The sequence below is a fragment of the Ornithodoros turicata genome, chromosome 4 (genome assembly GCF_037126465.1).
Source record: "Ornithodoros turicata isolate Travis chromosome 4, ASM3712646v1, whole genome shotgun sequence".
NCBI lineage: Eukaryota > Metazoa > Arthropoda > Arachnida > Ixodida > Argasidae > Ornithodoros > Ornithodoros turicata.
Window position 1 is genome coordinate 11,522,878 of NC_088204.1, and position 27,275 is coordinate 11,550,152.

Here is a 27,275-nt window from a genome sequence, read left to right on the forward strand (position 1 = left end):
TACATTTGAACGACTGTATTTGTATAAGGTTAAAAAAATCCTCAAAAAAAAAAACCCCTTCAGAACCAATATGTAGGCAATAAAAGGACCCGATTTCAAACACGACACCGATACCCTAATTGTTAATCTCTTTACGGGAAAGGAAGTATACAGAACCAGCAGCCGTACATTGCACATGTTGGAAAAGATAGCTCTCAGAATCTGCCGCAGAGTCTCGTTTAGTCATTAAATTCGTTAGCATTCACTCGAATACATCAGTTAGACATGCGCTACAGAGGCAGATAAATATGCAAACACCATATTCACCTATCGGGCACAGACCGATTCCGCATGGATACCAGATGGGCATCAATAATTGCGTTCCTTCGACGTTCAAAGCACTTCGAAGAGGTCACTGCAAATTCTGAAAGAACGCCAAACGCGGTACAGCAACGACGTGATCCACAACGCTGTCAATGGGAAGCCACCACCGGTGACTTCTGCACAAACACTCGAGAACCCAGCTACATCAAGCGACGATGTACGATAAACTTTCGACCAGTGCGCGTTGCTTGGTTGACGCGCGATCCGCCGTGAGCGCTCGCTTCGGCGGCGCGGTCCATTCAAGCCCCGCCCACCTATTTTCGTCGCGGAGCCGTTTTGATTGGACTGTATCCTCGACGACGGCAGGTGAACATTGGACGTGCTGTCACGTCTGGTCCTGCTCTGAATTCTGAACGTGCACAAGAATGTCCGTGAATGTTAATTCGAACATTGTGTGTGTGTGTGTGTGTGTGTGTGTGTGTGTGTGTGTGTGTGTGTGTGTGTGTGTGTGTGTGTGTGTGTGTGTGTGTGTGTGTGTGTGTGTGTGTGTGTGTGTGTGTGTGTGCGCATGCAACGTGAATGAAGCAAAATAAAGAAAAGTCATCACCAACAACACATGAATGAAAACGAGAAAGAGACTTTGTGGGTGTAACACTTGGTGAGATCTAGGCTGCTGGTACCTCTTCGTGAACTGTCATTATTTAATTTTAAAAAATCAGTTCCCTCTATATTCTCATAGTTTCCGGACCGTTCGCTACGTGGTCGTCATGAGTCGCCGATTCATCCTCAAATGCTAAACGAAATTAAGCAAGTACCGCAAGGGTATTCATAACGTGTGGGGGAATATGTTTAATGTAAAGAAAAAACGTATGCAGCACTGTGTCTTGTGTTTTACAGCAGGGACATGTAAACTTTAGCCAAATCCTCCATATGCACTAAAACAGTAAACACGTAAACGGTAAAAACGTAAAAAAACGTAAACAGTAAACACGTGAAAAATGTGTTGCGATATGGCACGCAAAGTAGACACACAGTACACCGGACAATGCATAGGGCACTGCACAACATTGCGAAATAAACGCAAATGTAATATTAACACAAAATAAATACCACGAGCAGCTCACTTTGCCTCACCCCTTTCATCTCCTCTAGTGACTTACAATAGCAATTATTTTGCCTTTGATGATTTCACTAGGGTTCGTTTTTCTTCGGTAGAGATTTACTGTCACTACCGAGGTGAACAAAAAGAACGTGGGCATTTGGAGGGGAGATGGCTTCAATTCCGGCAGCGTCTTCATTAATGGAGCAAGGTCATTTTATTCATCCAACCGATTACGTCATTCCATCCTTCTCTCTCTCATTGTCTTCCTCCGGCATTCTAAAGTATGATCACATCGTAAAAATAAAATTAAAAAAAAAAAAAAGGCTGGGATCATGTGGCTCTCGACAGTCTTAATACATAGTTAAGAGATTATTAACTCGGCGAAGGAAAATAAAAATGTCGAATTTGGCTCTCCAACTTCTCATAGGATTCAATGGAAGACATTCGGCGTCTTGCTTTCGGGAAGTGCAGAGCAGCGTGAATTAAGGAAACTTGAAGCATGTATACGATAAACGATAACGATAAACGATGCTTTATTGCAACTTCCAGATAACGAACACAATCAGGGGGAAGCCAAAAAGCAGCACGAGGCTGCTTGACAAGGGCATTACCCCTTTAATCGTCGCGACGGCATCCAGCGAATGAACAAAATCATCTATGTAGTGTGAAATATAGAACGCTATTCATATATATATATATATACATATATATATACACAAGCAACAAATACATATAGGCGGTTAAATATCACTTTTTAAATATCCTAATTATAAATAAAGAATATAGATGCATCCGTTTCGTATCGCACGAGATTTATACAACATACTTTTTTTGTCCACGTGGGTGTAAATGTCTCGACACACGTCCTTGTGGTGTAAGTTCCACACAATAGAGAAGAATGTTGTGAAACACCCTTCTAAATGGGGCACTTTACAAAAAGCACCATTTTAAATGGCGTATTCTACAGAAAACACCACTTCAGAGAGAATTAAACACTCCAAAATAAAAAATACTGTTCCGGATGGGTGTTTTGCAAAGGATGGAGTCTTGCTGGGGTATGATGCTACTTTACACATCGTCTGAAGTCGTGGTGCACATGACCTTCCTGTCTTCCGTTGCACCCCTGACAGCGAGCATGGAACACCCCACACACAACAAATGTGCAGTCCTTTTTCGACACTGCTATTACATCTTTTTGCTGAACATGCGGAATAAAAAAAATATTGCACATATACAAAAAAAAAACTCATTTACACGCCAAAAAAGTTATAAAAATACTGTGTAGTTGGAAAATTGATAAGTCGGCTAAATCATCCTTTTACGTTTCCTTTTGTACGGGACCAAGTAATGCAGTGAATACATCACAGCGCTACCTGAAATTGCATCAAACGAGGTAATTAAAATACCCAATACCCTGCCATGGAGATGGGAAGATAACGTTGTCCGTGAACAGCAGGTGCCGCTAATTACCAGCAGGCATCGTTTCATGCGGCCCCCGAAAAAAAAAAACAACGAAAGAAGTGTTAATGCTTTCCTAGGTGCTTGCTTCGGACACTTAAGAAGAAAAGGTGCGGTGCGCTCTTGAAAAATGGGTTGACACTCCCAGTAGCCGGCTTATGGGTTGCAATAATTCCTCCGGTAAACTGGGAAACGATTTCACGCCACGGGACGTAGAACATTAATGAACATACGGCGCATCGTACACTATTTTGCACCTATACAACAAATTTTCGCACGCAGCGAACGGCTAATGCTTACTGAGACAATGTTTCTCTTCATAATGGGACATCATCAGCCACAGCTATATATGTCCTGAAAAAGCTCTTGATTGGATAGTGACGTTCCTTCACGAAATGGTTGTCCATATAAGGACAGAGACAGTAATGCAAATGACATTACGTGTACATGTACTTCCAGTTATTATTATTAGAATGCAAATGACTTCTCGGTTCAAGTGACCACTGACTCCAAGTGCATACCCTAAAACAAAGAAAGACTTTTGTAAAAACACAGTCCGAACCTAAGTTATCTTGCGGCACGGGCATTTCGCCAAACAGGCGGTCCTATGTGCGGACATGGCATAGTAAACAGGGCAGCAGATAATAGAAATATAGAATAACGGTAGGATGGTAGAAATTATAACGGTGCACTCACTGCAAGACGCAAGTTATGAGACTCCCATAAAGCTGTTCCATAAGCGTGACTGAAAACAAACTTCATAGACAGGCACTCACACCACCAGCTGCAAGGCGGACGCAAAAACCGCATTCTGTGCATATCAACAGGTCAGAGGGAAAGGCCGCAATAATAAAACACGCAAAACATCACTTCATGCCTCGTCGTTGATGAGTCCTGCCATTACTTCCACTGTGCAGGCAAGCATCTCAGTTGTTTCGGAAGCAGACGACAAGCCGAAGCGACGGTGCAGAAACTTGGCAGACAAACCGCGTCTGCTATGGCAGATAAAAACGAACCAAACACCGAAACAGCCAGAAAAACGGCAATGTCGTTTTCTCTTATTGCGAGAATGACTTGCCAGATAGAAACGATATATATATATATATATATATATATATATATATATATATAAAGTATATATATAAAGTATAAAGGAAAATATAGTCGGGTGTCAATGAAGGCGAAGCAGACGACGATTTCGAGCAGACGACAACTGAAGAGGCGCAGTTGTCTGCTTTTAACGAAGAGTGAGGCTGCAAAGTGAGGCTACGACATGTTTGCAGGCTATCAGGACAGATAGCTGGCTTCATCAAGAAAGCAAAGGTAGGAGCTCTTATTGGGCACCTTCTCCCGTAGCTGTTCTCATTTTTACTGATCTGTGGTACCATGATACGCCGTTGCTTGTTTGTTGTTCGTTTTCCGCCTTTTCTCTCTCCTTTCCTTGAAAAAGTTGCAAGTGAGAGATGAGTGAGTTCTCAATCAACTTCGGCAACGAAAAGGGATGAGTTATTGTCTCCAGTTTTACCGCCAGTCTTTATAAAAAAAAAAAAAGAAAGAAAGAAAACAGAGTGTGCAAGTTCGTGAAGCTCCATATAGATGTTTAAAATTGTGCACTGCATGCTGGCACGGGCGTACCGACAAGGGGGCAAGGGGGGGGCCGTGCCCTCCCCCCCTGGAACTCCAAGGTCGCTTGTGAAAATAGTGCGCTCTTTAGTCATAGGTCGTAATGATTATTCTCAGATGTCATGATAGGAACCTCCAAACACCCACACAGTGTGCAACGTCCGCCTTCAGAAAAAGATGTAGTAGGGGGGTGGGGTTTGTACCCTTGCACCCCTGGAAGCACTTTGCCCCCCTTGGAAAAAATTCTGGAAACGCCCATGCATGCTGGTGAGGCTTGGCATGGAGAGCTCGCGCACATAACCTATAGAACCGCCCGTGCGCATTTGGAAATACACTTCCACAGTTCTTGATTGCCTGAGCACTTGGCCATTTAAGAACGATTGATTAAAGGTGTCAGCTTTGATGCGTGTTTAGTGCTTTTGAGTACATTGAAGTAATATAATCGAAAGTAGACGTGACAGTGAACTGCGTCATGCTGCTAAGGTCAAGACGTGGAAGGTATACAGCGTATACAGGGACGCTCGCTGTCCAAGTATATGCCACAAAAGGCTCAAGCAAAGTGGGATAAATTGACTTATTAGTTGACAATGCCCTTCTGCCCTCCAGCGATGAGCCTGTGGTCACGAAGTCCACCGGAATCGATAGGTATAAGGAGAACGTATCCGCCACACTGTCTTCCACACAGTCATCCAGAAGATGTGGGTTCGAATCCTACAGCTGGCTAACCTTTTCAGTGACTTTCATCTTTCATCAGTCTTGGTCTCTTCGCGCTAAGTATATTCCAGACCATTCCATGTATGGAAGCGCAGCAGTGAGTACGGTGAAATAAAACTCAAAATCGATGTTGTAGTAGAACGCATCAGGGCTTTCGCAAGCCACTAAACGGGTGTTTATAAATGCTACAGATTACTACAGATAATATAATGACACAGGTGTCAGATGATGGGCATGTATACTGACATCACAAAGACAATGACCTCGTTGATTCTCCACAACTCCAGAAGGTTTCCTGTCATAATGATAGCACTCTAGCATGGGGGGGGGGGGGGGGGGTTGAACCCCCGAAACACCCTTCTGGCTACGCCACTAGTGGCTGGCACGTTGCGAGTGGGACATATGTTTCGTTTGCGCTAGTATTTTCCGACCGATATATTGATAAAAACGGGGGGGGGGGGGCGTACGCCCTTTTTGTGGCAATTATGAACTGCACAATGCCACATGATCAGTAGTCAATACAAGCAACATGCGACACCGTGAAGCGGTGGCGTAGTCAGAGAAGATTTTGGTTCGGGTGTTTCATCCCCCCCAAAATCATACCTTCGGTAGTGCATTTAGGAGATGGAAAAAGACGGCGGTGTACTCTCTCCCACGTAAAGTTCTGACACGTGTGTTTTATTACACCTTACGCGGGTTGCACTACACGCCAGGTTACTGAGGAACACGGAACTATTTTTATACGTGCCCTACTTGGCGAAATACAAAACTCGAACACACGCACCCGTCGAGCTGTGACGTCAGCGGAGCGAGAGTTACGCCCATCGCCATTGGTACTCGTAAATCACGTGACCTCTCCCGCGGCTGCCTCACCGGCGAAGATGCCTGCAGTGACGTCAGAGCCGGATGAGTTTCGATGTTTCTACGCGGTCTCTTTTCCCCCTTTTCTGTAAAATGTTTTCACACTCGCGTCGTAACATAGCGGCTGTCCAGCGAAACACGCTCTGAGCGCCCAACACACAGCCGGCGCCATCTATTGAATATGTAGGGAACCCCCTCCGGCGCCGTTAGGGTCAGAGGATGCGCAGAAGCGTTGCGAGAAATGCCTATTGTCTTTCACATAACTTGGAACGAAGTGTTGCAACCACATTAATTTCAAAATGATTATGCTTTCTGAAACATCAAAGGTGCATCAACACAGTAAATAAACAAACATGTACTTTTGTACTTGCTTCTCTTATCATGGAAGTGCCTCTACAATGTTTCAGGTGTGCAAGCTGTTAGTCAAACCACAAGATCCAGACCACAGATCACGATAGACTTGAATGCATAATTTTCTTGTGTGTGTATGCGCAAGCTGAACTTGGCGTAGTTTGTTAAGTAAGACGTTATTTAGTGTATCCTTGTTACGTAGTCAGCTTTGATAATAACTTTACCACAAGAAGTTACTTCGTCTCTTAGTCCAGTCTGTCGTCTCACTTTTTGGGAAGCCGTAAAATGGTTAAGTACTGTGTACACTGGAAAGTAAACTAATTCACATGGTATATGTTTACTGAGTACGTTTTCTTTACACAACACGCTTACGTAATGTACAACATAGACCTTCGTTTAATCGTCATCTTTGTTGGCAATCCGCAGGGAACGAATTCTCCGCTTTTGAGATGACGATGTCTCTGCAACATCAGGCTCTTCTTTTGCCTCTAGAGCCTCATCATCTTCAACATCATCATATCTTGCCTTCTTTCTAGGAACTTTACAGGCAGGCAACTTTACATCAACATTCTGTTGCATCCCTATTGGTTCGTCATCCTCCACTTCGTCCTCATCATCGTTATCCTCATCATCCAGTAGGTAATCTAACTTCACGGCATCCGCCTTTGGACGACATGAAACGTCCTTCTTAACTCTCTTAGTTGTTGCTTTGGCCCCAACAACGCATTCCGGCATGATCAATTTGCCGGATGGCGCAACCGTGCTTGTTGTACCGCTTTGCGATTTGTCGTCCGCTTCATAATCGTCAGTAGCGCTCAGTCTGCGTCGCTGAAAGATCACAGGTCGATCCGCTGGCACGTCTTCGTCCAATGTACTCTCTTCCGATTGTTGTTCGCGACGCTGCCTGAGAAAGTCTAGAGCAGCTGCCTTGTTACTGGCTTCCGACATATCGGCGTCGGAAACGCCCTCCAAACTGTATTTGGTCCACTTCTCTGGGTGGACTTGGTAATCGGGAGTTCTACTCCTTTTCACAAAGCTACGCGGGCCGCCCGAGTAATTCCTTTTGTTTGGCGGAAGCCACTGAGTGGACGGTATCTTAAATTCATCTCGCTTTCGATCGTGAGAGGCAGGTGCATCCGGATCGCTTTTGAACAGCTTCTCGTTGTCCGAATGTGAAGAATGTTCCCAGGCTTGGTGCTTCGCCTCAAGCTGGTTCAGCGATCCGAAGATGTCGTCCATACGAGTAGAAAAATCGGAAGCTGCTTGCAACCGAAAACTGTCCGGTTTGGGTATTCCTTCTGCCTTGCCCGTCATACTGTACTGATATCTGGGTTTCTCAACTTTTCACCAAGCTTTTCCACTTTCTACACAACGATTTTCGTGTTTTCTTCGATCATAACAGGAGCCATCTTGAATTGATTATGTCGATGGCTGACCCAGTGGTACGTGACCTGCGATGCCTAACTGCACAAAACGTTATAAATATTTTATTGAATAAGAAACAAAGAGTAAAATAGGACCGTTACAAACCCAAAAATATCTGGTTACGTTTCATGTAGACTACATATAGACGTAAAATGTTATAAAGGCTAAGTGCACGCTTTGCCATCTTGTGGGACGCACACGAACTAAAAACTTTGTGAGAAAAAACCGACCGGCGTTAGTAGTCAGATTTTCAGCGCGAATTGAATACTCAGCGAGATGAGTGGCGGAGTATACGGGGGAGGTAAGGTACAACTACGCCTTTTTAAAACTTGAATGATACGTGTTGTCCCTAAACTGAAGCTCCGACAAAGTATCACGCTTGTGCTTCGCCTGCTACTACCTTTTGTTCGTGCATGGTCATTTACTACTACTTACCCCGCAATTAATATTGAAATAAACTATTTTACCGAACGGTTTTGTGAACAAATAACGTGTCGTAAACTGTCCATCACGAATGTACTAAACCTGGCGTTTGAATGCCGTATGTCACGATCACAGTTCTGGTATTTTGTCACAAGCGCACTGCCCTCAGAAATAATGACGGGCAAATAATTTACGTCACCCGAATACGAAGAAGCACTCGAAGAGCTAAAGATTCTCGAATAGTCTTTATTTTTTTAAGGTGCTCTACTGTCATAAGCGCACAAGCGAAAAAATATTTTGAAGGATAGTCTCACGACATACCTTCTGGCTGCTTACGTACCTTTTTTTATGATAAAGCATACAAGGAAATCTCATAAAATCTTGCAGATGAGGTGGGAGCCCTTGTGTTCGACATGGGACACTACTCTGTGCGTGCCGGCTATGCAGGAGAAGATTCACCCAAGGTAACTGAGATTCAATTAAAAATTCACCACTGCAAACCCCAGGAATACATTCTGATGCCAACACATGACATGAAAGGCGAAATTGTGGACACGCAGGTTTCTGTCACTAACATTTGTCACAGATTGAGCTAATCTCTTTCTGTGGTGAGAAAAATTGCTGCTACGTAAAAAAAAAATTGGTTACTGGATAATGACAAGTTACATGATTGACGCAAGGAGAGGAATTGCCAAAATAAATCATAAAATAACGTAAATCCTTAAAAATATTAACATCACGGTCAAGATACTGAAGTGATATATTCGGCGTAACTTAGTAAAAAAAATAATTTGAAATTGAGCCTTCTTGTTATACCGCGCATATTTTTTGTAATCAACTTACGTGCGTGCAGCAAAAAATACCTCTTGCACCAATCTGAGTTTTCTATTATTCACGTATCTGCATTCCTCCGTAATTCCAACTCTTTCGGGGTTTACGTTCTTGCTGACTGTTCTCATCCAGTTTCTTATTTGACAGGCAGAGATTCCAAGCTCTGTTGGTTTGATAGAAGAATTAATAGGGGAAATGGGTGAAATGGACGCAAAAGAGGGTGTACCACAGGGCCCTCCCACACAGAAGAAGTACTTCATAGACACTACAAGCATTCACGTCGCACGAGCAAATATGGACATGGTCTCTTTTCTCAAAGATGGCATGAGTAAGTTGACTGAAGACCAGCTGTAGCAATCCCGTACGTTGACGTAGTTTTGAAATGAGATACGAGATTAGACTTTCTTTTTCTGGTTTATCAAATGTACTGTGCATCTATTAGAGATTACTGCCCACAACAAATATAATGAATGTCTCTGTCCCTGTGGCCTCTAGTATAAATGGTCTGCTCCATGTTATAACATCTTATCGCGATATTCTGGTAATCACCTTTGGATAATGCCATCAGTTAGATGTCTTGTTAAGAAAAACAAGTGTATGTTTGTTATGAGGTTAAGTGTTTACGTGTGTTCTCTTATTTTGATTATGGTTTGCAGTTGAAGATTGGGACCTGTTTGAGAAAATGATGGACTATGCCTACAGTCGCCACATTAAATCAGACTCCCACCTTCATCCAGTACTCATTTCTGAAGCATCAGTAAGTTTGCATGAAAGCTTTACAGACAATACAAAAAGATGCCTGATCTTTTGAAAGATAGCCAAGCTGTAGCTCCTGACATCCGAGCAAAACGTAATCCGTACAGGAGATCTAAACAACGCCTGATGCGCTGGTTGTACACCAGTTGTACCGGTACCTCCTCATTCTTCTTTGAGTTGCTCCCCAAACTTAGCTCACATGAAATCGTGGCTTTAAAATTTCATACTGGCAGATTTAAGTGAAAATGCATATCTGCATATATTTTTTCGATTAAATTGTCCGCAAAATTTTACGATGAATATTCCTTCGTCTTGTTCTTTAGAGAGTGGGGCTCTTCAAAATTTGACATCATTCCGTCTTTTTCAATTCCACAATCAAGGAGCACCTCATTATTAGGGCCTGACTTTTTAGGGTTAAACCCGTATCCGCCCGATATTTACCCCCCGAACGAAATCTGTAAAATTCGGGTTTAAGCCGAATCTACCCGAAAACATCCGGGTCGCGTGGCACACTCATAAGCATGCATTAAAATAAAGTTTGATAACATTGCTAAACATTAGTTCCGTGTTCAGACAAATTTTTATTAAACAAAAAAAAATCACCCGAATACACCCGAATTCCTGACGACAGAATATGCCGTAACGGGATTTAACCCGAATACACCCGAATTTTCAAATGAAAAATATCACCTGATATTTACCCCCCGAATTTGGCCAAAAATAAAACGCGAAACAGTCAGGCCCTACTCATTATGTCTGCCCTATACATCTTGATTTGCCCAATCCCCACCATTTTCCGTGATCTTCTGCACAACCAATGAATATTGCCTTTCTCTTTCCTAGTGGAATGTCCGAACAAAACGGGAGAAATTGACGGAGCTGGTGTTCGAAAAGTACGGCGTTCCAGCATTTTTCCTCGTAAAGAATGCTGTCTTGGCCGCATTCGCAAACGGACGTTCCACAGGGATCGTTGTCGACAGTGGAGCAAGTCAGACGTCTGCTGTACCCGTACACGATGGCTATGTCCTTACTCAAGGTATTTTTCACAACCTTAAAATGGTCAGATGTGGGGGCTACACTCCTACAAAATCGAAATAGCATGCATCCATCCTATCCAGTGTTTGTGGAATCACTAAAAATTCAGTGATTACGAAGAATTTTGCGGAACTAATTCACCTGATGTTACATGAAGGCACGAGGAACGCTTAATCACAATTAGGTTTGAATACGTGCTTGCTAAAAATTTATCTTAACATTTTCAGCACCACTCCTAAATCTTTATGACGATACGCTAATGCTTCACAAAAACTTGCGGGACTGAGCATTTAAATTGAAACTGACCTAGAGTGCAAAAGCCTTATTGGGCATTTATGAGTGTTGCTTGTTCTGTTTTTCCAGCCATTGTAAAGTCACCTCTGGCGGGTGACTTTGTAACAATGCAGTGCAAGCAGTACTTGGAAGAACAAGGCATTGAAATTGTTCCACCTTATTTGCTTGCTGGAAAAGTAAGCAATCCAATGTTTTACTTGCATCTAGAATGTCTTGTCAAGTTGTTTTGCCATTATCAGTCTTGGTTAGCTACTTTTGAACAGTAAATTGTAACTGTAGCTAGTTACCACTTTTGGTTAAGACAGCTGTAAAATGTAATTGTAACTAAGTGTCTCAGGTGTTGCCGTATGTCCCACGTATTTCGTTTGGTTGAGGCTTCAAATACCCTGATCAGAAATCACGCTAATTTTGTCATCTGATACATAGCCAGAATGGCCTTAGGCTAACTCTGACCGTGCTGTTTACCCGTGGGAAATCCTCCTTGTGCAACACTGTATAGCTATGTTTGGACACTACAAGTGCAAAGACATCATTTTTGACAGTTATATTTATTCATCATCTTTTGTTTGTTAAAAGGTAAGGTAAATAAAGTAATTAGTTACTTTAAAGTGATAACTGTAGCGTGACTGTTAGTTACTTTTTTTTGTAACTTATCCACGACTGGTCCTTTTATGACATATTTAATTGTGGGCTGTTTGTTTCTGACATTAGAAGGGATGCACGTGTGACAGAACCCTCACAACTGTAGCATTCTGTCAAGTACTACTATATGGCAAGCAGTTGCATAAATATTATATAATTCTGCTTCCCTTTCTTATAGGAGATGGTAAAAGAGTGTGAGGCTCCAAAATGGACGAGAAAAAATAACCTACCCGAGGTAACCAAGTCCTGGCACAATTACATGACCAAGGTATACGAAGCTTTAAACATTGAAAAGAAGCAGGCTGTGTTTTGCCATCGCATCTTGCTTAGCAAGATTTTTGCTTTATATATTATTCATTATTTTTATCCTTATTTTCAGGAAGTGCTGCAAGACTTCCAAAGCTCCGTACTTCAAATAATGGATTCCCCTTACGACAAAGAGTAGGTTTCGTACCTCGTCTGTGTTCCACATGACAGTGTTGCCGGCTGGGTATCTACTCACAAATTTTTAACTCCACGTCAATGTTCAACTCTTTAGATCAGCGGAAAACATGCCAACAGTACACTATGAGTTTCCCAACGGCTACAACCAGGACTTTGGTCCAGAACGATTTCTGATACCGGAATCGTTATTCGATCCGTCAACGATAAAAGTAAGACAAAGACAAGTCATAAATAGAGCCTGAAGTTTTAGGGCTTTACCCGATTCTTCCCCGAATTTGCACCCCGAATTGAAGGTTGCCTCTTTAGGGTGAAACCAGATTTTTACCCGGCAAATTGCCTTCTCTGGGATGTCTGTAGGAATGCATCAACTTACTTGTTTGGCAGAAAAATTCAGTTACATCACCGTTTGTACCAAACCGCTACAGTTAGTTTGAATAACTGAGCCCGATTTCTCCCCGATTTTAGCATAATGAAAGCTTTTTCACCCGAATTCGCATGAATTTAGTGCACATGTTTATTAACCCGATTTTTACCCCTTGAATTTAGAAAAAAATATTTCCCGAAAACTTCAGGCTCTAGTCATAAACCACGGTCAAACCGTCAAGAAAGCATACCTAATGATGACCATGTGTCTTCATCTTTTTTTTACCAGAGTGCGCCTGGCACAACCATGATAGGAGCAGCACAAGTTGTCACGACTAGCGTTGGAATGTGTGACATCGACATTCGACCTGTGAGTCCCCGCTGATATATACCAGACGCCTGACGTGACTCGTCGTGATTTGTCACATTGTGCGTTTTCATATGGGGGTACATGCAGTGCTGTCGTGAAATTCAATATCGATGAAGTATAGCGAACATATGCGTAAGCATATTCTTCACAGCAACAAAACATCCTCAAGCGTAACAAACATATACCATTATGCGATCGGTACAACTACGGTAGAACATCTAGAGCAATCCACAATCCTGGCCCATGGGCCGGGCCGGGCCTGACTTCATGGAACCGAACCGGTGCATTGCCAGTCCTAGATCGGCATCAAGCCTGTGTTACACCACAGCTAGTTAGCCACGGTCAACATTTACAGCCCGCTACACTGGGCCGGGTTGGGAAACCTAGAAATCGGTTGGACCGTCCTGGGCCAGGTATAGACCGTTGGAGCGTCTCTACCGTTGGGGTCTACAACATCTACATTGTAAATCTGCATGTAGCGAAAGTATGGATGGCAGTCCCATTCATTGAAACCCCCAACCATGAACTACTGATAGAGTGAACTTTTTTCCGGCTCCGAACCAGCTTCACTTTAAAGAGGTTCTACTGTATTTTGTTCAAGGGAGAACTTGTCATAAAGGTGTCATAGTTACACTTTGAAGAGGTGGCTTATAGATTTTAGACATTCACAAACACAAGATGGGTAAAAGGCCTCGGGAAATATTAGAAGCACCGTATGCATGAGCTGCCTGCTGCTTTGATACCATGAGTCTTCACTGCCAGTATCACTAACTGGTACTCTTTTTGTGTTCCTTCATGACCCAAGCACATACTTTTGCTCACCTCTGACATGGTGTTACAGAGTCTGTATGGCAGTGTCACAATCACTGGAGGGAACACGCTGCTTCAGGGTTTTACGGAACGGCTCAACAGAGATCTGTCTTCAAAAACTCCGCCGGTGGGTACATGTTGCATCGTTGAGATGCGCACAGTCTGAAAGGAGAGTAAGACGCAGTGCATGTGAAGATGTGGGCTCGTTTCTACATTTGCAAACTTGTATAAAAAGATAGCTTTGATGTTGATGAGAACCCATGCTAAAAGTCTGAATTTTTGTTCCTTCTTTCAGAGCATGAGGTTGAAGATAATCAGCACAAGCAGTACAGCTGAAAGAAGGTTTGGAGCGTGGATTGGAGGCTCTATACTAGCATCATTGGTAAGCAAAAAAAAAAGAACCGCATTTACATGTTCCACAATGTTTGCAGATGCCTCGTGCCTTGTTGTGTGTACAGATTTATCCAGAACCGCCTACGCCCCCCTGCCTTTCTTTCCTCTGCACCCCTTACAGAGAGCCTTTGTTGTCCCAGCTTTAGACACATGCAAGCAATGATGCCTAAAGCCGTTACAAGGCAGCACCAATAACGAGCCCCTTCAATTTTTGAGACGCCCCTTACCCCATGCTTGTAATTCTGGATAAACCTCTGCTCCTAATAATTGCAATTTCCATAACCACTCATGCAGAATGATTGACACCAGCTATTTGCAGAGTAACATTGGCCTTGAGCAGTTTTATTGTGTTGCAAATCAGGGAATCATTCGTGCACATGAATTATAGCCATGAGCTCTGGAGAATGTCACATCAGACAAACTTTATTTTCCCACTAATATTTTTCCGTATGCAGGGAACCTTCCAGCAGATGTGGATCTCGAAGCAAGAGTACGAAGAAGGTGGAAAATCTCAAGTCGACAGGAAGTGTCCCTGAGCAAAGCCCGTGGATTGTCTCGCCGTGAGACTCAGCTTTTATTTGTACATAATATAGCGCGTCCCTTCTTAATAAAGCCGCGGTGTTACAGTGTTGTGAAACCGTGAGTGAAAATGCTGTAAGAGCACACACACTTTACAGCACTGCATCATACGTAGCATATGAGTGTATCTTATTTTAAGTGATGGTGCACTTTTTTTTTCTACTCTTTTGCCTGTACAGCCGGCTCCAACTCTGTCCTCGGTGAACGTCGAGGGTCACCACCTTTCAGTTTCCAGAAGTGTTCAAAATTAATTAGTTGCGAATAGTACAAAAAAACTGAGGGGCGATGACCTGTGTGTGTGATCACAGTGCCAAGTTCTACATTATGGCATCTTGAAACATTGTGGTTATATATTTCACTTTACACCAATCATGACTGTGTGTTGGGTGGCTATGGAGACTATCTGCTATCAGCCACTGGTAGCCAAAGAAACCCTGTGGCGATTGATGAAGCAGACGACACCCTGACTTTTGTGTCCACGTGGCAAAGGAGTGAGAGGAGGCATTAAAGCGGCACTAAAGTACAAAAATGTATCCTCGCAAAATGAAAGATGCAGTTACTTACACTGACTAGAACACAAAATCAATGTGATCCAGCAACGTTGCAGTGGATGACGCAATTAAACATGCAAAGACAAACTACTGTTGCCTAACTGTCATCATTCAATTGAGATTCATCCGTTGCGTCGTTCGAGGTTTAAGCGCGAAGGAAACCGCAATTTGCGCTTTTCCCCTCCTCAAGAGACACGATAGTGCGGGGCGGTCTCCTATTGGTCTATACGCAAACGATTTCCCGCGAGGATTGGACACCCTATCCGCACCGTCTTGTTGCGCCTCTTCAGGGAAGCTGAATAGGAAAAGCCGCAATTGCTGTTCCCTTCGTGCATAAATCACGACCGATGCAACAGATGGTTCCCGTTCCCTTTGTGTTCTTGTCAAGGTAACGGGATCTTTCATTCCGCGAGAAAATAAATTTTGCTCTTCAGTGTCCCTTTAATGACGACCTTAATGGGATGAGAGTAACCCAGGGACCTCAAATGACGCCGTTTCGTCTTCCGCAATGCTTTGTCCTGGCACTCTGCAATCCAGAGAAAAATGATGTGCAATGTATACCGTATTTTCACGCGTATTAGCCGCGGCTTATGCGCGATTTTTTTTTTCTCACGGGCGCCCTGCGGCTTATCCACCGGTGCGGCTTATCTGATGCCTATTTTTTCCTGGTATTTTCCATATACGCCGATTTTAACGAAAGGGCCAACAGTGTCTCTGGAACAGCACTGCCCTGCCGATGCATGAACAGTGCGTAACAGGGACGGGTCCACATTCGAGTAAATTGATCTTCCTGGTGCATTCCCCCAAGCAGCTTTAAGGAAAGTGGTGACAGTGATTCACGTCTTCTGGAAGATTACTGACCCATCAGTCCACGAAAAACACCCGACAAGGGCACAATCCGATCTTGGTAGAACTCCAGAACTGACCTCCTCAATTGTACACTGTGCCGATCCTGGAATATGGACCACAGGGTTTATGGCCTTCTCTATGGTCTCCTTTGTCGCACAAATCAGTCGTCTCGTATTGCCCGCGGCTTATCTGCGGGTGCGGCTTATCTGCAAGAAAATTTTCAAAACGTCCCAAAAAACGCGTCCTGCGGCTTATCTGCGGTGCGGCTTATACGCGTGAAATTACGGTAGTTCTTTCCCTGAACAAATGACGTCATAGTGTTCGACTGCGCCACCAATTTGGTAGAGTTGAACTACGCCCGAAGCTAGGAGCGAACAACTCGCGCCTGAAAGCCATGGTCTTGGGAGGATTACGATGGTCCCTGAAAGTGACGCGACCTTGGGTCCTACTTTTCTTTCAATAGACCTCTACCCGAGAAACGTCATCACAACGTTGGTAGACAGACTGAAACCGAAAGAGATCGGAACAGGAGGGCTGGGTTCCACGAATGGGCTCTTGTTTGCTGCCTCCTATTGAAAGAAAAGTAGGACCGAAGGTCGCATCCCTTTCAGTGTTCATCGTAATCCCCTCAAGACCGTGGTTTTTGGGCGCGACCTTGTTCGCCCCTACTTCGAGCGTAGTTCAACTCTACCAAACTGGTGGCGCTGTCGAACACTATGACGTCATTTGTTTACAAACAGGGAGAGGTCTATACCGTTCTCTTTCTAACGAAACCATAAACAACCTGCTGGACGTGTGCAATAGACAATGAACAACTCCCCGTCAATATCTTTCGTTCGATAGCGATGCATTTTCCGAGTCTTTAGTATTTTTCCTGTGGGCGCCGGGGAGTTAGCTAGGAGCATATTACGGGTCGGCTCGAGTGACGTTGTTTCAGGGCTGGCGATAGGACGCCGCATCACGATGGCCAGGGAAACGGGAACGCCCTCTTGTCGTCACAATGTTCTCAAACTGACGTCACGCGCACGTCCGTGATTCCGTGTTAGCGCCGCGAAGGAATTGTGGCTGTGAGCGGCGTACAGATGTGGACAGATGGAGAGAAGTCAGTAGGAAGGAGTGGGGGACAGGGGGGTTATTAGTATGCGTCCCGGGCCGACTTCAGGGGGAACGCTGCAGACGTTCGTCTGGAAGGTCTTCGGGAAACCCAGGGAATACCTCAGACAGCACAGCCGGTGGTAGGATTCGAACCCACCACCTCTCGGTCTCCAGCACGATCTTGGCTACCACGAACGAGCGGCCATATGCCGCTGGTGCGCACGTCCTTCTCCGCGGGAAAGCCCACTTGCGTGGACCTCGTTGCTTTCAGATGACTACAAGAAATCGCACCGCTCGAGCTGCCGGAAACTAATGCGCGGGTCTGATAAAGTTCGAAATACATTACCGCCTGCAACAGAGATCAACGAATCGCCGTGAAGTCGGCCCGGGACGTTCGATACTCTCAAGGAACATGCCGCCACACCGGCATGCAGACCTCTCGGAAATACCACGCCATCACTACCACTACCCAGATATTAACTTTCATAGACCGGTAAAGCGCGTCAGCTGCCTGTCTGCCTGCCTCCTCCTCTCCAGATCTTTCAGCGCTGCTATTCATGGAACGTTTTGTAATGGGTGTCACACACCGCGTACATAATGGACTTTTTTCACAATGGCCTAGGCGCATGCGTATGACTTTGAGGCAGGGCCGGCGATGGGGGGGGGGGGGGGGGGAGTAAGGCGACTACCTTAGGCCCCTCGCATGAAGCCCTCAGCCAGGGACTACTTTCTTTCTCTTTTTTTTAAGATCAGGTATGCACTTAATCGCACGTGCGATCTTCGACTAAAACAGAAATGAGAGAAGAACGTGTTATGTGTCGTTCCGTCATGTGGAGGAGGAGGAGTGTCGTTGGGAGGAACCCGAGAGGTCTGCCTGCCTGATTAGGTGGCATGTTTCTCGGGAAGGGAAAGGTGGTAGAGAGGAGGAGAGGAAAGGGTGAAGTGGAAGACCGAGCGGAACCCGCTCGGGGGGAGGATAGCTGCGTCCATGGGCCGACTTCAGGGGAACTGTGCCGGCATACGCCTATTACACATCTGAGGGAAACCCAGGAAAAACCCCAGACGGCACAGCCGGCCCGCGGATTCGAACCGCGGACCTCCAAGTCTCCAAGCGCACGCGTTACCGCTGCGCCACCGGAGCTGGTTTCCGTCATGTGATGAGAAAAAGTCCCTGCATCCGCCAGCCCTGCAAGCGATACCGAGGATTTTGCACCCTTCTCTCCTGCTGCCATTTCCCGTACTGCTAAAATCTCCCACTGCGAAGATCTTATCTTTTCGTTACTGCTGGTCTGAAACAGGCCCCGCGATGTGCCTTTGCATCAGGCCCCGCACACCCCTAGCACCGGCCCTGCCTTGAGGCGCCGGAGAGAATTATCTCCGTCTTCACTAGATGGCGTACTATGGGGACGACAGACAGAGACGACAGAAGTGGGGACCATGGGGAGACCGCACGAATGGCGCGACCTTGTCGGCCCCACTCTGGACCGGTTTTGGTCCTTTGTGCTATCCACGTGGATTTGTTTTGACGTGCGCCGAGCATGGTTCGTTGGAGAGCCACTAGGATACGACGCCTATGTGAAAAAGGTCCATTCCACCCTCTACAACGAGTTGAAACTCCTGCCAAAATTCCTGTATATGTACTGTATAGGATGCCCAGAACATTCTAGAACATGTCTTGCCCAAATGTCGTTCGGAGGCTGTAAGAGACGGAGACTACGTGGCAAGCTGTTGATGCAATCCCGCATTAAACACGGATACATATATTAAGCATAAAGGTGAACAGGAGACCACAAGGCTCCCTCACAGGCTTCTGTTTGCGGTTATCAGCTGTGTCATTAATCTTATTTAACTTTCCTTCTGGCGAGCCACTCCAGCCGCACACCTGCTAACGACCGTTGCCCGACTGCGTGTCAACTACAAGCACAATCAGTGATTCCTTTTGGAGGGGGGTGGGGGGGGGGGGGGGGGGGGGTTCCAAGCTACCAGTTGGGGTAGGGGCCATGATGTATTGGTAGCCGAGCTGTATTGGGCAATTTCAGAAATTTTGGGGCGAGGGTGAAAAAAATAGGAATGGTGTACGCCCCCCTGAAGGGGGGAATTCCTGAGTAAAATTCGGCACAAATCCGAAATAGTGCTCTATTGACTAAAAACCGCACGCCGCGCCGAAAACTTTCGCGATAGGATGCTTCTTCAGGAACACCAACAATAAACGTCAACTGTCCCTTTGGTAACTTCAAAGAACGAAATTGGCATACCAGTTGAAAAGTCGGTCTCCTAACAATATCTTATCTCTTCACCAAGGAAGCTTCCGCGCTCACGTAAGGTACAAGAGATAAGCCAATCTGCCAGCTACTGGTTCACATCACAACATCTATCCCTCGGTAACAGCCGCATGCTCGTTCACATAAGCCTAACCATACATTTCGCCGCGCTACCATGGACACTCAAGCCGTCACTTGCCTCAACAGTCCTGTCGGAGAGCCACCGCCACTCTGTCCTTCACCACCGGTACCCACCGCACCACCACCCATAACTCGAGAAACCCTCATCACAATTATCGTAATACTAACTTTCGCCCTCTTGTTCCTGCTGGTCTGCTTTTGCTGTCTCCTGGCGTACCTGGGCTACCGCAAGCTGCTTGCTTCCACTCGCAGACGACATCATAGTTGCTGTGTCTGCCTCCATTATTCGTGTCATCGCAGCGTCGAAAGTGGCGAACACTGTCGAAATGGTGACTTGTCGACGCAACCGGCACTCGCTACAACGAGCTCGCCGCTCAGCGTTGTGGCACGGTGCGGTTCACAGACTTTAGATCCTGCATCGCCATTTCATCCGAGGTTCAACAGCCCAGCGTCTTCAATGTCCAGTCCGACGTACAGGACTGGGCACGATGCAGACAGGTCAACGTCCGAGATGGAGCACACAGCACCGACACTATTTCAGGATACGACGGTAAAATTGCATTTTTTTATTTTTCCACCTTCCTGGTTGTTATCAAAGTTATCGATGCGATTGCCATCGCCATCCTATCAGGACAGGGTGATTGCGATATAGTGGTGACGAAGCAGAAAGACTGTTCTGAATGGTTAGCAACTGAACAGGATTGTGCGGACGATATAAAGTACCGCAGCATCTTTGGTCATTGAGTGCCTGCGCTGAGATTGATATATCAACATCACGAAAATGACTGATTGGACTGATTGGTAACAGCTTAGTCCACACAATTGCTGCGCTGGATAAATTTCGTTGATGCATTTAAATGTGGTGAAATTCATATTGCACGAGTCAGCCTGCTTCTTGTCAGTCTTCGATGCAGGGCGTGCCGTTGTTAAAATTTATCGCAAAAGATCTGACAGACGTTCTTACTTCCGAAACTGGTGCAGGTGGTTCAGAAAAACTAAAACTGGTGCAGGAACCACATGTCCAATATAGAGCAAAAAGAAAGAAAGCAAATAGTGTCAGCTATAGCTCTAGCAAGTGATACGTGTATATGACTTACAACAGAGTTGGTTTCATGCATATCATTTATAGGGCTCCTCACAGATAAGAACACTTCGATCGAACGGGTCATGCTCCATGATTGACACGATTTTCGATCCGCCGTCGATGGAATGGGATAACTTCGAGGCCTCTCCTGAAGCCGCTCGGGATGCTATGCCCTCGGAGGACGGCCAAGACATCGGGGACATAGTCATCGAACGAAGCTCACATTACTACGCTGGAAACGATTATGACGTCGACGAGCGTGACGTCGAAGACGGTGAACTCCACCACGAGGACGACCAGGATGCGAGCGACCGCTCTTCGTCCAGACTGCTCATGGAGGGTCTACGACCGCCCGAGCAGTGGGTGTAAGATACAGAACAGGAAGAGATAACCTGGTACATTCCCTCATCGACTAATGTATCGCATGACCATAATTTAACACGCCACCGGCACGCTACAAATAAAGTGAGCCAAACACGAGAAAATATCCGTTGTTCTGTGTTCTTCCGAACGGGACTGGCGGCGGATCTCACGAAGGTATTTGGTGAAGGAGGGCAACCAATCCATTACAAGGCAACACCATCGAAATCCACGTTTTTCACAGTGTATTTCCCGAAATATTTTCTGGTTTATATACGTAGTCCGACCTGTGTGCCCTAGACTCAGGCTTTCACAGACTTCTTGAAGTCTCCTGCTTTTTCAGCGCAACGCGAGCAGCACGCGTGGGCTTCAAGATGGCGGATATCGTAGCAGTCGACGCGGTTGTCTTCACCCATGTCTTCGGGGAAGCTAGTATTCAAGCACCCTATCCCGGTGACGTCAGCTACTCTTGGAGAATACAAAACTATCAAGTTTTGTGGGTTATTTCGAAAATTCATGGAAGCGCACAGTGTTCACATACGGCACTCATATTTTGCATTCAGAGACTTTGACGGAGGTTGACTTATTATACGAAATCAAATATTTTTTGTCCGTAGTGCTCACATATGCCTCAGATCATAATGTATTTGAAGCAGTGGCTATAGATAATTGGCTGCGTAAAACAATTCGTATCTGAATAACGAGTACCTGCTACGGGCAATACCATCTATAGATAGAGAAAGCCTGCTGATTCGTCGACGTGACGTATCAAGTAAGAGTCAGCCAATTAGGATCGTGTTTTCACTGGTCGTTGCCAATCACGAAAGCGCTTTCAGTGGTCGTAATCATGAAGACGAGCCACCGTCAGCTTCACGGGCAGCAACTGTCGTCAGCGGGTAAACGTTTCCCGCACTAAATGGATTAACATAACTTTATTTCAAGAAAACAAAATAAAGCGCAACATGGTCCAGTACATGGTCTTTCTCAAGGCTGACTAAAGCGTGTTGCACTTTTAGTCTACAGGTCCAAATTTGCGAAGTTAGCTGCAATCATTTGCGAGTTTCGCAGGACGGCGAATTGCGGTACCAGACGAATTCTGACTTTATATCAGGGTGTCGAACCGCAAAAAATACGGGTTCGGTTCGGGTTCGGGTTCGCGTTGTTTTGATTTCGTTCCGGTTCAGTTCCGGTTCGGCCACGCCAAAAACCGAACCGGTTCGCAAACCGGTTCGCAGTCCCGAACCGGTTCGCGAACCGGTTCAACGCTTCCGTTTTATATGTTCCATAAAACTGCTTTTATCAGGAAATGCGTGGCTAATAGCTTACTGCTGTTGTCTGCATTGACGTCTTTAGCGGTGAGGTAGCCATTTAGCGAGAGAAATGAGAAATGGATGAACACTTATTGCAAATAGAGTCCACGCTGATGAAGCGGTGTAGTCCTGCTACTTTCTGTTCCCAAAATCTCTTTTTTCACACGCACAGTGCCAGCAAGATACACTTAAAGCAAGCCTAATAAGATGGGCAGCGTAACATAGACGACAGTACTTGCCGGCACACTGCCTTCGCAGCGTGAATCGATCTGAAACCATACTGAAGCATGTCGAAAATAAGCCTGCCAGCCTTACTCTGTCCGAGCTCACAGCAGTGTACTAGTTAATCCACAACACAAAGGCAATGTGTCACGACACAACTGCACTACCAATAAGCAGAACCACATTTACTTTTCAAACCACGACCAGTCAAACAGGCACCGTTCTGCGTACGCTCCTTCTCTACTTCTCATGTTTCTGACTTGTTTAATTTTTACTGCTCACATGTAAAGGGAAATCTTGGGCTCTTATTTGATCACATATTCGTCCTGTAGAGCTACATAACAGGCCTACTCCGTCCCTGTTTCATTCGTCCGCGTGGCACCTCGTCTCTGAAGAGTAGACGCCGCACCGCGTGCGTAGGGCGCTATAGCCGCGGCGCTCACAAGGACAACTGCGCTTTAACATGTTAAAAAGATGCTGAAAGTATACTTACTATACGTCGTCGTCTGACTGCTAGGTGAAAATTTCTAAAATCCATGATATATGCGCGTGATGATGATACCAATGTGCCTTCGTTCGGGGATAGAGAGGAGCTCTTATGCTGACTTCTTTTATGTCCGAACCGTTTTGTTGCGAACCGGTTACCGCTATTATTTTTTACGGTTCTGCTCCGGTTCGGGTTCAACAGTGTCATGAAAATTTCGGTTCGGGTTCGGGTTCGGTTCCGGCAAAAATAACGGTTCGGGTACGGTTTTCGGTTCGGGTTCGGGTTCGGTTCGACACCCTGCTTTATATGTCGACGTCGCGAAGGGGGGAGAGGGGGTAATAAGCAGGTCTTCTGTATCCAGGTAGCGTTACTACGGGGGCGTTACAAATATCCCGGAGGACACCACACTATTAGCGCTCTTGCTTGGGATTTGTGGGGGACAGCCCGTCACATCCCCGCAGCCCCTTCTTCGCAGACTTTCAGACTTCGTGGCACGCATTTCTTATTTGTTGATTTCCGATGGTAAGATGAAGGCAATGAAGGGACGAAGAAATGACGTCAGTGCACGCTCCATGCGAGCACGGATGCCGCTCGAGAGGTTGGACTGGATGCCCTTTGCCTACACGCACATCAAGGCCTAACTTGCTTACAAGTTCTCGAGGGCTTTTCTGATGAGTTCCAGGAAAAAGTAGGTAACACCTTAGGTTGTCTGTGTACCATTCTCGGCAGCGAAAAGCTCTGCAGAGAAATTCGTTCCTGGAATAGTAGTGGTAATGTCGGTTCGTTATACCGAACATCATTTCAGTGCGGTGTTTTTGAGGAAGTTGAACTGGAGGTCTCGGGGACCAGAGACCTCTGTATGACCTATGTGACCCGATGCACTGTATCGCAGATTTCCACAGGTTTTTCATACCGGGAAGGTGGGGGGGGGGCAGGTAGCTGTAGGTCTTCATGGTAGTTACATGAATGTTGTTCTCGCCAGATCGCGCAAGCACCACAAGGGAGCAGTGGCTTTCAAAAACGTGCCTGATGAACCAGCGCCAGTGATGTCCAAAGAAGAGGAAGGTAATGTTGCACTACATAGCATTTGAGAAATGTTAAGAGCCATTCGCTTGCCGCTTGATGTCGTTCAACGCTCATACGCCTGTCACCCTGCATCACTAGGATAACCTATGACCATGGGATCCTAGGAGTAGTGTAGGAAGGAAAGAATTTCGGGAGGGGTTCTATCTGAAGGATACTCGTTTTCATTCGCCCAATACCAAAGGTTTTTTTTTTTGGGGGGGGGGGGGAGTGAGTCAGAACTCCTGAAACCCCCTCTGGCTACGCCAATGGGTTCGAGAGGGCAAAGGTTTTAAAATCCACGTGACGAATGTGCTCGTCCACTCAAGGCTGCACTAAGGTGGTATTCACGGACCGGCACGGTAGTCCGCCTGGTTCACGTGCGCCTAACTTTGAGCTGCTACCACCGGGTGTAGTTCCGTATCGGGACCACTCGTTTTTAAAAATTAATGAAACGGTTAGGAAAGTAAATATTGCATAGAAGTGGAAGAAGATCATATACTGAATCTAAAAATGTAAGAATTATAAAATTCTGTGGACTAGGTTTTTTATATGCATTTAAGCAACCCCATCTGATTCACTTTTAGCGCAGGAGAAACACGGGAATGCTAAGCCTAACGGATTCGAAACTTGCCGTCTTGCGAAAGGTAGGGTCGTTAAAATGGGCTAAATCACCTCGCTTTAGTGAGGTTAGGTTAAGTTGGGTTCTACAGATTGGGGGGGGGGGGTCTGGGGGGATTCCCCCCCCCCCCCCCCCCCCAGGCACGCACTAGGCGGTGCGGGCGTCGAGACTGTGCCTCGGGTTAGGTCAGTAAGGTCCTCAGCCAAGATGGCACATCGCCATCAAGAAACCGGCGATAAAATTTAATTTTTGTACGTTTTACCCAATATACGAGGGTCATTCCTGTTCAATATCGTTACTAATTACTTCACCTTTCACGTAAAAGCGTTTGATTTTTGTTTTTATTCGTTTTTCTTTAAAAAAAGACAGTGGTCCCGATACGGAACTACATCCCTACCACCTTATTTGGGAGAGGGTCCAATGGCGTCGCTTCACGGACAATAGGATAGAGAGGGAAATTGGGGAGCTAAGCAGAGTGCTGTCCTGCTCGCATAGCGTATAACAGCGCTGCTTCTCTTTCCTCCTTGAGGCGCAGGCGTTGGGAGTGGAGCAAAGTTTCTAGTTTGCGGAATCTCCGCTGTATGTCACCCATCTCAAAACTGGGATTCATCTTGAAGCACTAACAAAGACAACGACATACGAACTGGACGACAGCGATCGACAGTAATTGATAAACAACTCAAACGCACTATTTTATACAGCCCCTGGGCCCTGCGTAGAATTTGTATAAAAATGTGTATTTCAGTTAACCGATTAGTTTTAAAGTGACAGCAGTCGTTCTGCCCGTATGTCACTGTCTTTGTTGCTGCTTCAAGATGAATGTACGTTACCAACTGCCAAGTGTACTCAAAATTGGGAATTGCAGCATGGATATCGCCATTTGAAACAGCACGCGAGCAGTGGTGGGTGGGTGGCGATCACACCCCAAAACATCAGTTTATACATTCGATCTCCCTCTCTCCCCTCCCCTTCCACGCGCCCCAACAAAGAACCCCCCCCCCCCAAACCGAGGGTCTGCATCCGCCCCTGCACGCGAGTCTGTTAAACAAGGACCCGAAAAGGACGGGTTGTTTCGCTTCTACGGGGTCTTGAGCAGATTTGGAGAATGTCGTTTTCTTGTGAGATTACGATTGGCTGCTACGATTCACCAGAAACTCTAGCGAAGGAATGTTTCGCCATTCATGGTGAGCGGTGTTGGTCTATTTCTTCCGCGACCAATATCAAAATCCGCGTTTTTCAGCGGCAAACAGGATCAGAGGGGTGTTCGAATTTCGTAAGGGGTGTATGACCTGTGACCTTTCTGGTAGATATTTTGGGGAGGTGGGAAAGATTATGTGGGGTGGGTGTGCTGAGAAAAACTCCTGCTTATGACACGTGATAATTATGGACCAATGAGCTCCCACATTTCCTCACTGCAGAGAGGCACCGGCGGTTCGAAATAATGCGCAAGAATCACTACCAGGGTGAGTTCAAGAAGAGAGACACGGCGCCTGTGCCCGATGATGATGACGACGATACTACCACTTCGGTTTCCGGAATGAAAACCAAGTAGCACTTTCCGAAGCACGCTCCAGCTCGACCGACATCACCAGTCCCCGGATTCTTTTTAGCCCTTCTTTCACGTTCCCCTTATAATGGACTGTGTGCCTGTGACACTGTGTGCCTTTGTCTTATAACGAAGAAAAATGTGTAGCGTCTTCTACCTGTCCGGTTTATTCCCGAGACTTGTGGCCGGTTTTTCGAGTTTGTTTCGTTAGCACAGTGGTCATGTGTGCTTAGCAACATATGGACGAGCGTCGTTGTGTGATTAAAAGGCGTTTCCATTGTGATCTGCTTTCCTATATATAAGCGTGTGATTGAGTGCGTAGACCAACGCCATCTAGATAAAGGAAGCCTCCTCTGCCTCCTCTTCGTTCCTCGCAACGTCGTCTGCTATGCCGTCTGCCACAGCCAATCGCCTCAGACGATTTCTGGGCGGCTACCCATGCGGATAATGGCGGCTAGAATGGCGGCTATATAACTACAGCCGCCGAAGCGCCGTCGTGATTGACGGATTCATAATGCCTACGTCACGTAGTTTAAGCGATGAGGTGGCGCTTTCTTGAGCCACGTGAAGTAGATGCCACTCAACAGCGATGACCTCACATCGCGTTCAGCCTAAAAGCGGCACCACGGAAGACTTGGGACTTGCACACATTGCAACCCTGTAAGGAGCAATTGGATACTAGCATTTTCCACGCTTCTTCCAGTGTCATGAGATCCCATTGTGGAAACATGGGAAAGCGCTAGACACGTGGAAAGTTTCTGCTGGCACGCGCTCAGATGAATAAGCTGGTGTAATTTGTATTTTGCTATGGATGCATATTTTGCACTCTTAAAAAAAATGGACAAACACTGACGAGTGACACTCTTGAGGTGGCGACGGCCCGTCACATATGATAGTCCGAAAGCGTG

General features: G+C 45.9%; 4 protein-coding genes and 1 long non-coding RNA gene across 6 annotated transcripts in view; 3 read left to right on the top strand and 2 right to left on the bottom strand.

The window, feature by feature from the left end:
* The window catches only part of LOC135391027 (lactadherin-like), a 55,702-nt gene extending 41,739 nt beyond the window's left edge, over positions 1-13,963 (bottom strand). Inside the window, exon 1 of one of the 2 annotated variants that reach the window (XM_064621104.1) lies at positions 13,818-13,963. The gene's annotated coding sequence lies outside the window, so the exon portion shown is untranslated. Of the gene's footprint in view, positions 1-306; positions 532-13,817 lie in introns of those variants that run through there. The other variant, XM_064621103.1, reaches the window with a different exon arrangement.
* Positions 6,734-7,853, bottom strand: LOC135391029 (uncharacterized). The gene has a single exon (XM_064621106.1). It carries the CDS (start codon positions 7,724-7,726, stop codon positions 6,809-6,811), a length of 918 nt encoding a protein of 305 aa, XP_064477176.1. The 5' UTR covers positions 7,727-7,853; the 3' UTR covers positions 6,734-6,808.
* Positions 8,021-14,824, top strand: LOC135391028 (actin-like protein 6A). Its single transcript, XM_064621105.1, has 13 exons — positions 8,021-8,138; positions 8,648-8,724; positions 9,239-9,419; positions 9,748-9,848; positions 10,691-10,883; positions 11,246-11,352; positions 11,997-12,086; positions 12,198-12,259; positions 12,357-12,471; positions 12,915-12,995; positions 13,837-13,932; positions 14,101-14,187; positions 14,654-14,824. The coding sequence occupies exons 1-13, from the start codon at positions 8,114-8,116 to the stop codon at positions 14,732-14,734; spliced, it is 1,296 nt and encodes a 431-aa protein (XP_064477175.1). The 5' UTR covers positions 8,021-8,113; the 3' UTR covers positions 14,735-14,824.
* A 4,781-nt stretch (positions 14,825-19,605) lies between these two features.
* LOC135392712 (uncharacterized) lies at positions 19,606-21,245 on the top strand. Its single transcript, XM_064623434.1, has 2 exons — positions 19,606-20,224; positions 20,804-21,245. Exons 1-2 carry the CDS (start codon positions 19,709-19,711, stop codon positions 21,125-21,127), a joined length of 840 nt encoding a protein of 279 aa, XP_064479504.1. The 5' UTR covers positions 19,606-19,708; the 3' UTR covers positions 21,128-21,245.
* A 2,436-nt stretch (positions 21,246-23,681) lies between these two features.
* On the top strand, positions 23,682-26,650 carry LOC135392713 (uncharacterized). Its single transcript, XR_010422197.1, has 3 exons — positions 23,682-23,825; positions 24,120-24,202; positions 26,240-26,650. It is a non-coding gene; the product is annotated as an uncharacterized LOC135392713 (long non-coding RNA).
* Positions 26,651-27,275: the final 625 nt, after the last annotated feature.

Bases quoted from the DNA above. Each gene is read 5' to 3' on its own strand.
- LOC135391029 (XM_064621106.1), bottom strand. From the start codon at position 7,726: ATGACGGGCAAGGCAGAAGGAATACCCAAACCGGACAGTTTTCGGTTG.
- LOC135391028 (XM_064621105.1), top strand. From the start codon at position 8,114: ATGAGTGGCGGAGTATACGGGGGAG. The intron at 9,849-10,690 runs GTAAGTTTGCAT...TCTCTTTCCTAG, and splicing joins TACTCATTTCTGAAGCATCA to TGGAATGTCCGAACAAAACG. The intron at 14,188-14,653 runs GTAAGCAAAAAA...TTCCGTATGCAG, and splicing joins GCTCTATACTAGCATCATTG to GGAACCTTCCAGCAGATGTG.
- LOC135392712 (XM_064623434.1), top strand. From the start codon at position 19,709: ATGGACACTCAAGCCGTCACTTGCCTCAACAGTCCTGTCGGAGAGCCA. The intron at 20,225-20,803 runs GTAAAATTGCAT...TATCATTTATAG, and splicing joins CACTATTTCAGGATACGACG to GGCTCCTCACAGATAAGAAC.